Genomic DNA, 12,261 nt, shown 5'->3' with positions numbered 1-12,261 from the left:
ATCACAAGAGCTGTAGTTTAAAGGAAGACACAAATGCAGAAGTAGAAGAGCTACAGTACTGTTACAGAATATTGGTAAAAAATATGCGAATATGAGATTGCTGTAGGACATAAGCCCACAATGAGCTTTGGATTGTGTAGCCAACACAAGTATGAAAGGCAAAGCAGCAATGTCTAAGACCAAAGGGATCAAATTATTTGCTTGCTTCATTGTTTTGAATTTCACCCACTATCACACCGCTGCCTGCAAAATTCACTGAATGAATGCTACCATGCCCTCCACCCCCATTTCCTAATTCTTTTTTCTGGTTCTTCTATAGAGCTTAAATCACTAGTCAGGGTGTTGGAAATGCCTCTATTAGTTTATTTTTGAACATCATCATAACCTGCTAAACATATTGTAAAACCTCTTGCTGCACAATGACTGACACATTAGTGTGATTCCAATAATTATAAAACAGCTGCCACTGTTCAATTTTTAAAAAGCAGAAGCAACATTTATTTACTGATTTGATTTATACTCTACTTTTCTCAAGAGACTGAAGGTGGATTTTGTGCCTTTGTCCCACCAATAGTCACCACCATCAAGCTCCTTTTATCCCAACAGGGGGGAAATTTACTGGCACACAGCCTGACATATTACAGCCCAGGGCACAAGTGGCTTCATGTAACTTCCACCAATAAGCGTAATACTTGCAAGGGTTGGTGGGCTTTTTTGCTTTAGCTCCTTGATAGACTCACCATTGGATGTTCTCATTTGCCGCCTGCATCCAACTCTGTCCAGGCCAATGGGTGTACTTTGAGAAAAGGTGAACGGACGAAATCTGGCTGAGATGGCTTTATAAGGAGGAACCTGATGGGCTGGTACGGGAGGGCGTGGCACTGGCTAAAAAAGAAAGAAAAGAAAATTTGTTATCAGAAAAGCCTATTTGGAAACTGAAGGCAGATAGCAAAAAACATTTATTTGGAAATGAAGGGGTTTACAGAGGTATAAAGTGTTTTTTCTGCAATGTATCATGGTAAATTGGTATCAGAGATCCATGCAGTCTTAAATATTCCACAGGTTCATTTCAGATGTCATGCAAAAACACTCCGCTAACTATGGATAATTAACGGTGCATCAAATCAGGATCTGAAACCATAGTATAAAATTGGTTTATTAACTGCCCCACCCCCCCATTGACAGTAGTAGTGAAGAGTACTGCCAAGTCATAGCCAACTTATGGCAACCCTGCTGGAGTTTTCAAGGCAAAGAGACTAACAGAGATGGTTTGCCATTGCCTGCCTCTGCATAGTGACTCTGGTCTTCTCTGGAGGTCTCCCATCCAAATACTAACCAAGGCCAACCCTGCTTAGCTTTTGAGATACATGATATACAAACTTAGACATCCTGGCTTGACCCTGACTTTTCCCCCAGCACCATCTTCCTACACTCCCTGGGCTAGAGAGATGCCTGGCTGGAGCACTCAAAATTAAAACCTTTCTCATCTTTCACTGCCTGTCACTAGCAGATGATACCAGCATTTGCAAAAGCAAACCAAGATCTGAATTACTGCCTGCTAGCTGAAACCTCGTTTCACAAATTTACCACAGTTAAAAGAATCCACGATTTCACATTATATCTGATCCTAGCCAGTGTTTTCAGCCTTTTATTTGAGCTTAGAATCTTCACAGTGTATGAGACCCAGGGTTCAATGCAAACCAAGCTGAACACAGTAACACACACTTTTCCTCTCTTCAGCAGAAATCATGCGGACTTTAAAAAGCTTCATTTTGGCTCCACAGTCCCTTTCGTTTCTAAATACTTGCAGTCTACTGCATAATAGTATACACTGATATATAACACAAGAAAGGAAAACATTCTCAAAATCTATCCTCCCTAAAGGCATCCCCTGTGAAGTGTCAAAGACAAACAATTTGACCACGCTAGACCAGAAACAATGAAGCCCTTGTTTCCCTTGCTTATTGTTACTACCAGGGCTTTTTTTCTGGGAAGAGAGGTGGTAGAACTCAGTGGGTTGCCCTTGGAGAAAATGGTCACATGGCTGGTGGCCCCGCCCCCTGATCTCCAGACAGAGGGGAGTTTAGATTGCCTTCCGCGGACCATTTTCAAGAGGTTCCGGAACTCCGTTCTACTGCGTTCCCCCTGGGAAAAAGCCCTGGTTACTACTACTACTGTTCTTTTTATTATCAGGTTCAGAGTCTTCAAAGCAGTTTTTAAAGATATTTGATAAACTTAGTGGGAGGAGGAATGACTGTCATGGTGATTTGGGGCAGGGAAAATGTGGGTGTCAACACACCTCCACCCTTTAAGGGACTAGAGAACTTATGAGAATTGTTGCCATGTGGAAGTTACCCTAGAGTCGTTATTTTGAAAACTATATACTGCTCACTGCCATTTTTATAACCTACTGAATTTCAATGGACAAAAAGATATTTATAAAAATACATCTTAGGCATCTTTGCATTTTTGTTTATATGTGCTACTGATTGACTTTTCTTGTTTCAATTAAGAATCTAACTTTAAAGAAAATCTTCCGATATATCCGGAATCATCTTGTATTATATAAATGCTTCATCAAAAATCAATAGTCCCATGTTTCAATGTCACCATCAAACCAAACAATTCAATTCTGAACATGTCTACTTGAAAGTAAGTCCCAATTTTCAGTGGGGCTTACTTGTGGGTAAGAGCAATTATACACCTTTAAGAAACCAATTGACACATGGAAAAGATGACTATTTTGCATTATTTTTACTTTAGATGTCAGCCTCCTTCCTTTCAAAGCAATTAATACATTTCTGATGAACTTCAGTAGGAGCAAATTCCATTACTTTTATCTGCACCAGTAGTAACAAGAATGTACCTACCTTCAAAATAGTCCCATGTTTTTGAATCTGTCCCTAGAATTCTAGCAATGCTGCAATACATGCTGCAATAAGAGAAATTTAAAACTACCAATAAATTCAGCAGACTTGCTGAATGCTGTCTATGAAAACAGTGCATGTTCTCATAGTTGTACACTGCAGCAGACTAGTTTAAAGAGGAAAGAAAATCTTCCACCTTGGTGAAATGCTTGAAAAAAGTAATAAAACAATGTGAAAACATTCACTATAATAGTGTTAGAGAGCGCAGCTTAAGGCCATCTTTTTAATTATAAATTGACCATAGAGTTATTGTGAAATATAAGCCAAGGATCCACCACAATAGAAGAGTTAATGAACAAGGAGAAATTTTGAAGACCCCATGCTGCAGCCCTTTTAAGCAAAAGCATCCTTTTATTTCATATTTTGTTGACTAGTGTCTTCACCAGGGAAATTTATTCAATGGTTGGCTAGGCTCAGTTGCCTCTCTTTCTAATATAAAATATTCAGGTAGGAGCAGACAGTTTAAATGGCCCAGGAACAAACCAAGCTGAGTGGCACCTGTGATACTGTCAGCCAGCACAGCAAGGACCACTCAGCTTAGCCCCAGTCAGCAGTGCAGACAATGGGCATGGACGCACTCTTTATTTCCAGGGTGGTGTGGGAAGGGAACTTTTCCAATAAGTTAAATGGCTAGGTTGCCTCTGTCCCTGTGTGGAAACGAGCTGTGTGTCCAAGCATGGCTTTCATGGGCCACAGCCTGCCTCATCAGATACATGACCTATTCATCTGAGTACTGGTGTGTACAGACACACATTTTTTTCTTCTTTTCTCAATACTCAGATTAAATATATCTTCCCACCTAGCGGACTAGTTCATGTATTTTCATGCCCATTATACTCCCTTGCACCAAATTCACTGCTTTAACAATTACCTCCTTACATATACCCTCCCTTGGGCATGAGCTAGGCCTGCATTTCTGGAATAGCCTACCTGTCGAGGTATGGAGGGCATTGTCAGTATCTATTTTCTGTAAGATATGCAAGACTGCTTTATTTCAGAGGGCCTTCGTGGGAGGCTACTGAAGTTGATTTTGTTGGCAGGGGATGGTGGACAATAGTGGCTACTTAAATTTTGTAATTCATAGAATGTCAAATTTTGTAATTTGTAGAATTTTGTAATTTGTATTTTAACTTCTTTTTTGCAACCTGATGTAGTTATGTAAGCTGACTCAGAAAAAGGTGAGGATAAAAATATTTTAATAAATAAATAAAAGTGTCTATGACCCATGAAACTGTATGTCACAACAAATTTGTTAGTTTTTAAGGTACCACAAGACTCCTTGTTGTTAATGCTAAATTTTCTCTCTGAAAAGTCTGTTTCAGATCCTGTTTATATTGCCAATGACATCACAGACTCTTTCCATGTTTCTAAAAAGCTTTGTGCAAATGTTAAATTAGTGCACATAAATGCTTCCATATTTTAAAAGGACTACCAAATGTTCTGTCATATAAATATTTTTACTTATATCCGACTATTATTTCTTATACAGGCCATACCTCAGTGCATTTGATAAACCAAGAAAATTTTTAAACCTAAAATGAAAGTATCAGTACCCCAAGAAGGAAAATGTTAGTACACAATGCAAGCAAGAATCATCCATGTAGTTATTTTAGTTGACTGGATTTAATTTTTTAAAAAACAGCATTTGATGATGGTTTGGAAGAAGCAGAAGGAAGAAAAAAGAATGTCCACTATTTTCTAACTTGAAGGTTATAGGCAAGGAAGAAGAATTGTCTTTTGAGGTTTGCAGAAGATGCATTTTAGGTCTTACTTGTGTGAGAAGATCTGCTATTTCTTCAGTTTGGTTGTCCCCATAGAAACTGACCCCACCAATGACAGAGATGGGTCTTCTTTTGGGCCCTCTTTGGTTGGCTACTGTACTGGTTCCAGATTCAACAGAAGGCAATCCATTGTTGTCATCTGCATATTCCACCATCTGAGACTCCACCGCAATAGAATCTTCTGGTATTGAGAAACTCCTAATGGCCAATTGGCCATAATCTGAGAGGGGCCGAGGTCGGGATCTTTTTCCAGAGCCCCATCTCCGGGTAGTGACCTTTTGTGCATCTGTCTTCTCTTCATCTTGGGATGAAGATCTCTTCCAGTGTTCACCAGTAACAACCTTTTTAAATGTGAACAAGTCAAATAAGCCACAGCACTTAAAACAGTAAACTTTCATCCTTCAAATTCCTTAAGGTTTTAATCTTCCTAAGGAGTGTTAAAAAGCCCATAAACACCCACAAATAAAATTGTTACACATTAAAACCAAGAACTTTTAAAGTAAACAGATGTGATTTGGTATTCAGGAACATTTTAAAACTACCTGAGTTCAACAGTGGTGGATTTTACACTATTATAACTAGAGGAAACCAGAAGGCCGATACTAATGTTAACAATGTGTGATTAATTTTTCCCCAAAGGGATATTTATTGAGAAACTGAATAGAAATAGCTAATTTGCTATCCGGTTTGATAGCAAAATGAGTAGTAAGAACAGACAGATGAGTCAGCATGGTCTTGTGGTTGTAATGTCAGAATACACCTGGTAGAACCCCAAAACGTCCCTTTGGCCCTGAACCTCACTGGGGTGAATTTGGACCAATCTCCTTCTCTTGGGCTCTTTAAGAACGAAGTACACAAATTGGAACAGTTCAGGAGAAGGCAACCAAGATGGCTGGATTAAATGGCCCCTTCTAAATCTACGATTTTAATGTACTTTATGGGGTTGTTACAAGGATAAAATGGAGGAGATGAGAACCATGTATACTGCTCCGAGTTCTCTGAAGAAGAGCAAGATGAACATTTATAGCAGGCCAACACACAAAGCAATCCACAACTTAATTATGGGAGTTGATTTCAAACAGGACTACTGAAAAGTCCCATTTTATTCAACTGGGTTTACTCAAAAGAAAGTGTTCTTAGGATTATAGCCTTAATAAACTTCCTGCATTGTTTCATTAGTCTAGTCTTTTACTGGAAAGTTACTGTGGCATTCTAACAGTGCAGTCCTATGCAGACTTACTCCACTCTAAGCCTATTGACATCAATGGACTTAGACTGGTATAACTCTGTACAGGATCACACTGTAAACCATACAGAGTACTTTTTGTTCTCTGGGGTATAATTAATCTTATTTAAGAATGACAGCCTCTTTGGTAATTTACTTCACTGTTAACTTAAGTTTCCCCTAACCCTTTGCAGGTGAAATATATAAATGCTACTGGGTAACAAAGGTTATTAGGGGAGAAACATTTTAGTAAAAAATTATATTAATTCTTTTGACACATTTATAAAACCAGTGAAATCACTAGTATATAATTGTAAATATATGTTATTTATGACTCTATAATAATTTAGAAAACATACTGAATGTAATAATTGTTTATAGATACCTATTCTTGTAAAAGTTATTTGTATTGTTGGCGATTTTGAAAACAATAAACAGAATTTGGAAAAAAATTACTAGTATATACATATATATGGCCAAGAACACATGTTCTACCTGTACATTAACCCTTTTAATTTCTCAAGTAAAGATAGTAACAATTAAGTGCCATCAAATTGCAACCGACTTATGGCAACCCCTCACAGGGTTTTGAAGATAAGAGATGAGCAGAAGTGGTTTGCCATTGCCTTCCTCTATGTAGCATCTTCCAAATACTAACAAGGCCAGCCCTGCTTAGCTTCCACACTCTGATAAGTTCAGGCTAGTCTGGGCTATTCAGGTTTCTCGTGAAATAAAGATAAATAACAGTCATTCACACTGCAAGTAATTTGTAAGGTACTATGGAAATACACAATTTCAATAGAACATTTCCTAATTAACATGTTTAAGGATTGTGATGTCTGATATTTTTGCTATAAAGACAAATTATTCATATACTTTACAATGGGTGATTCAGACAAGACAACCTTCTTCCCCCACAGATTGATGGCTTTAGTGCAGCACAACTGATGGGGAATCAGAAGCAATGACTGAATACACAGGTCCAATGCAAGATCTACTCAAGGGCTTTGATAAGCTATGAAAGTTGACAGAAAAAAAATGAAATCCACCACCTGTTGGGCACCTCTTCAAAAAAGATAATTTTTACTTGACTGCCACCAACCTCTGGCTACAAATTTCACTGCATAATTTGAAAAGTTTTGAGTAGTTGCCCAAATCCTCCAGTCATTACAGAGACTGTAACTGCTCACACTGGGCAGCATGGAAAAATTTAGCTAATGATATGAGTAGAGAACTAGTGACTACTGGACAGTCTATTGATCCCTAATGTAGTGGGTGTTCTACTGCAAAGCTTAGCACAGGGTTAAACCTTAACAGGTTGAAGATACTTTCCTTAACATCAGAGGGATTTGGGATATGATTCCCATTGTGTGGGTTAACAATGAAAGTGGGTCAAACATACATTTAAAATTCCTCTGTAAGTTAATGCAGCCTGCCTGTCTGGCATTCAGCCTGCTCTAGTTCATGACACAGGCAGGAAGTTCATATGCAACCCACACTCTGGGCACACTACCAATAGTTGGACAGAATGGAGCACCAGTGATAGTAGGAAGGCGCCTCCTGGGTCTGATGTTTTTCGATTACTGTCTCACATTGGAACTTGGAACTTTTCAAAAGAAGAGCCGCTCCTTGCAGTGTTCTGCAGGCTATTTCCCCCCACCTTCAGACCTTATTTGAGCTGTATCTCACAAACAGTTCATGACCCCAACTCCACTGCATTTATCATATCTGCATTGCTCACATCAGAGCCAGTGGGTTTTAAATTAATTTCCCATTGCCTAGGGTTCTTTAATTTAAATGTATATAAAAATGAAGGAGTCAGGAAAAGTTACGCTTGTAACAAAACACAGCACAAAACTACAAAAGCACAACCACCTAATTTTACATGCATCAAGATGCTCTTTCTAAAACTATAAAAACACTTCTTATAAACTGCCATGTTCTGCAATAAGAACTACCACTATGCAGTAATTTGTGTAGTGGATAAGTGATTTTTGAAAACATGAAGTGATGACTTGCACATGAGTAGGAGCCATCAGAGATTAAACTCACCAGGCAGAACCCACATATCACCTCAAAGATATTTCCAAGTAGGTAGTCTATACGTTCAGTGGAACAGAGTCATCGAGTCATAAGAAATCAAGTAACAAACACCATTTGGAGTAAGAACGGGTGCCTGATGACATTGCCCACAAAGCAGCTACCTATCTCTTTAAACATTTCATCCCATTCACCCAATATTCTGTCATACTTCAACCCTACCTGGAATGAGAATTTAGGATGGAGAATATGGGCAGGCTTGGTTCTCCACACACGGGATCACACTTGGGATAACAACAAGAAGGGGGCAGGTGAGCTCCACTCATCCCAGTGGAGTTCTCAGGTGCACCCCATTTGCTTTAACCCATACTATTAAAACATTATATTTTCCTACCTCTGTAAAAAACAAGAATCTTTGTTCATAATGAAGAATTACTTTAAGAACAAAAAAATGAAATATTGTTCACTAATTCTTACTCTGTGCCTATTCAAAATATATCTCCAGGGAAGCTGTAAGAACTCAACTTCACACAGCACAGTGCTGAGCTGACTCATAAAGTTTTGGGAGATTTTAAGAAAGCTTCTTTGCGATTGCCATCCTTGTTCTATGTTCATTTCATAGAACCACACAGAGCCACACAGAGCATCAAAGAGCCACACAGTTTGCATCACTCACTATTTTCTTCAAACAGATCTATCACCTGGTAGAAATCTGAATAACTCTGCTAAAGTTTTCTAGTGAGTTACGTTGCTTTGCACCAGCTAATGACTGGCCTTCAAATTATGCATCTTGGCAGAAATCAAATACTAAGCAGTTTTGCTGGAACCTACCTTGTCATCAGACATGGACAGCGGAGCCCTGCACACACATTGAAACATCAAAGAGTAGACTAAAGTCATTCTGATGCCGTTTTCACTTGATTTCACAAAAGAGCCACAAGAACAAGCAGGACTTTTAACGTAGCTAGCTGGACATAGTGTTCATTTCCGTGACCTTGTACCTTTAAACTAAGGTAAAGAACACGTCACATGTTCTCTCCTGGCATGCTGTTCATTGCTCTATCTTAAGCAATAAAACTTGACGAGCAATTGGAGTGATTACAGCCTACAGCATTACGTCCAAATTACAGTAGCAGAATTAAGAGAATATTCAGTTCTGATTTAATATGTGCAAGTCTCGTTGAATTCTTGGATTCACTTAAACTACTCGTTCATTGCTTAACGCAGAAACAAAAGTGCCATATCGACTGGCTAGCCAGGCTTTATCAGAATCTGGGCATACTACCAAATACCCATTTGATCTATAAGCTGCCCTGGAGTCTAACTTTTTTTTTTAAAGCAAGTCTCTAGCAGTGCAATTCTAAGTAGAGTTATATCCTTCTAAGGTCACTGACTTCAATAGATTAAGAAAGGTATAACCGTGCTTAGGATAGCACTAGTAGACCTGAAGACAGAAGGCAAAATGTAAGGTCAGTTTTTGGCCGAATTTATGTAGCGGAAGTTTTGAGGATGCAGTATATTATGCATACTTGTTTGGAAATCAGTCCGATTTAAATGGATAGGATTTACTTCAGAATAATTTAAGATTAAACTTTAAGGCTGCAATCCTATTCATGCTTCACTGTCAGAGAAGGAAACCAGTGAAACCCAACGGAAATCAACAGCAAGTAGGTGTGTCTACAGAACAGCCGCCCAAATCTTGCTTCAGCTGACTGTGAGGACTTTCCACTTCTACTAAGGCTGAACAGTACCAGCCAAGGGCTGTTTGTGCATGCGTATTTAGTTTTTAACAAGGATCAAGACCTGAAACAAAAGCAAACACAAACCTCCTACATTGGAGCTTCTACCTGTACGTTAATCGAACAGAAGCAGAACAACGTGCTGCCGGAGCAACAAAATTAGAAGATGGACAAACTTTACTGTTCTCGCAGAACAGATCTCTTCTGTTTGCTCAGAAGAGATCCTGAGCAAATTCTTGCATGTGCAAAGGATTAAGTAAAGTCAGGTTTTCTATAATCTTTCTTCGACATGCCCCCCAAAACACGCCCTCCAACACCATTTTTTATGGCAGTTAAGAGGCGACACAAAGCAACTGATGGATAGCACAACGTACTCAGTTTGCACAATGAGCAAACATTGCATAATATTCAAAGGAGGTCACCTGGCTTGGGGAAACAGAATGTGTGAACCAGAGCCACAAAGGATTCCTTCACAGGGAGAATTCCTAAATTACCACACATTCAGTCGTCCACCTTTGAGTAAGGAACGGTCTTGTGCCCTCTGTGAGAAAACTTATCTGTTGCATATGCTGAGGGACAAGCATTGGGGAAGTGGTGCCCAAAAGTCAAGGTGGCCAATCTACCCACAAACCTCTATTACCATGATACATCATTTCAGAAAGCACAGAACTATGACTTATAATGCTGCACGTATGAGATAGGATTGTATGTGTGTGGGTTATGTTACAAATCTGCAGACAAATTTTTGGACTGATAAATTCCTACCGACTCAAACCCCCACCCCACCCCCCCCACCCCAGCTACTTACTTCCCTAACACAGTATCCAAAATTTCCCTCAGAAGTTCAGCCTAAACCACGAACACTAAAACACCACTCCACAGGTCCCTGAGCAGTGCAGGATCTTTTCTTTAAGTCCCACTTTCTAAATGGCTATCTAATTATTGACTATGCCTCTTTTTTTAAGCCCCATATTTCACTCAAGTCCCCATTTCTCAGCAAAGGGACTTCTGTGCACATACAAATTTACTGTAAACAAAACCAACGCAAGTCTTAAATCCATGCCCTGCTCAGAGTTTCATTTGTGCTAGAACATAGCAGGGATACGATCTTTTTAAGGACCAAGGCTGAGTCCTGGAATAACTGAGGAACAGTGCACTTGAGCATGAGGAGACCACATTTCCCTTAATAAGGACTGACTACAGCTTCCTGATACATCATTGACTTCTGTTTGCTTCAAGTTAATTCCACAAAAATCCCTTTTTAGTTCCCTGTTCCACACCCAGCCCTTCCAGTAATTCCTCACAAATGCTCCCTCCTTCCAAACTTCTGAATGCCCACTCCCAGCAAGTAAGCTCTTTATAACTTGCTCTTCTCTAAGCTCAGCTACATTTTGTCTAGGCTCAGCCCCCAAATCTATTTTTTTTATACTAGGACTGGCTGATCCCAGAAGGTCCCTCTTTCCACAAAATTAAATCCATTTAAAGGCTCCCCCTCCTGCTTGATGATCTCATGATGCTCTGTCCTCGGCAAGGCTCCATTGACCCAAGACATGAAGCTGCCTTATGTTTAAGTAGATTATTGATCCATCTCTTCCAATACCATTTTCTCTGACTGGCAGAGACATTCCAAGGTCTTGGGCATAGGTCTTTTCTCACATCTGCTACCCAAAATAGTTTCAAGTGGAGATGCTATGAACTGAACTTGGATTTTCCTGCATTGTAGGAAGATGCTACATGTGACACATCATTGTCAGATACTGCAGTCATCAAGTGATGAATGCATGTATCAATGAGCTCAGAGATGTGTATGCATGTTGTGTATGTTTGTATGAATCAGCTCTTTGTGTACCTGCAAAGGTGTGGTTTAAAGTCTTCATAAACTATATCTGAATTGTCAGATGCACATTTCTATTGAAGCTGGCCCACATCTGGTATGACAGCCCCTTGAATTCTTGTCATGCTACCAACTAAAATTGTGCTAGGAACTCTGAATGCTATTCCTCCTTTGATTTCCACCATAAAAGAGGGTGTGTGTATAGGGGGGGGGGAATTATCATGCCTACATGCAGAGTTCTAATGTCTGGCATTCATACCTGTACAAAAGTTAATTGAGAAATTGAATAGTTCCTTCAATGCTTGATGGTTTAACATTTTGTGTATACTAGCCCCTTTGTGTACAAAACATCAGGACTGTACTCTGAGCTTTATATGAATAAAGGAAATTCCTGCTGAAAACTTCTAAAACTAGAGAAAAAGAACAGCAAGAGGTCAAGGTAGGAGGAAAGATAAAAATTAAGCTTAAATGTGTGTACAATTATGTGTAGCCTTAGAATAAAAGAACTGTAGCCTATGATCAAATCAAAATCCACCTGATTCACCCACTTTCCCAGCGACAAACTGAAACATTTTCACATTTGAAATGAAAAAAAGTGTGTAGGCATCTGCATCTCTCTCTTTCTCACACGCGCACACACACACACACACCTTGCTCTGAAGCAATATTCACAGGTACTGAAAAAGGAAGAGACATTCGTAAAAAATAAAGGTGC

At 39.3% G+C, this 12,261-nt stretch overlaps 1 protein-coding gene across 1 annotated transcript in view; it reads right to left on the bottom strand.

Moving 5' to 3' along the window:
- SPATA13 (spermatogenesis associated 13) overlaps positions 1-12,261 on the bottom strand; it is a 54,741-nt gene that overhangs the window by 27,877 nt on the left and 14,603 nt on the right. Inside the window, exons 3-4 of the mRNA XM_054973524.1 lie at positions 4,699-5,049; positions 741-885 (exon numbers count right to left, since the gene is read on the bottom strand). Coding sequence (XP_054829499.1) covers positions 741-885; positions 4,699-5,049 — 496 coding nt within the window. The remainder of the gene's footprint in view (positions 1-740; positions 886-4,698; positions 5,050-12,261) is intronic.

The sequence above is a fragment of the Eublepharis macularius genome, chromosome 3 (genome assembly GCF_028583425.1).
Source record: "Eublepharis macularius isolate TG4126 chromosome 3, MPM_Emac_v1.0, whole genome shotgun sequence".
In the NCBI taxonomy this organism is placed as follows: Eukaryota; Metazoa; Chordata; class Lepidosauria; order Squamata; family Eublepharidae; genus Eublepharis; species Eublepharis macularius.
The sequence above is the reverse complement of the archived record's forward strand: the minus strand, read 5'-3'. Positions and strand labels throughout refer to the sequence as shown.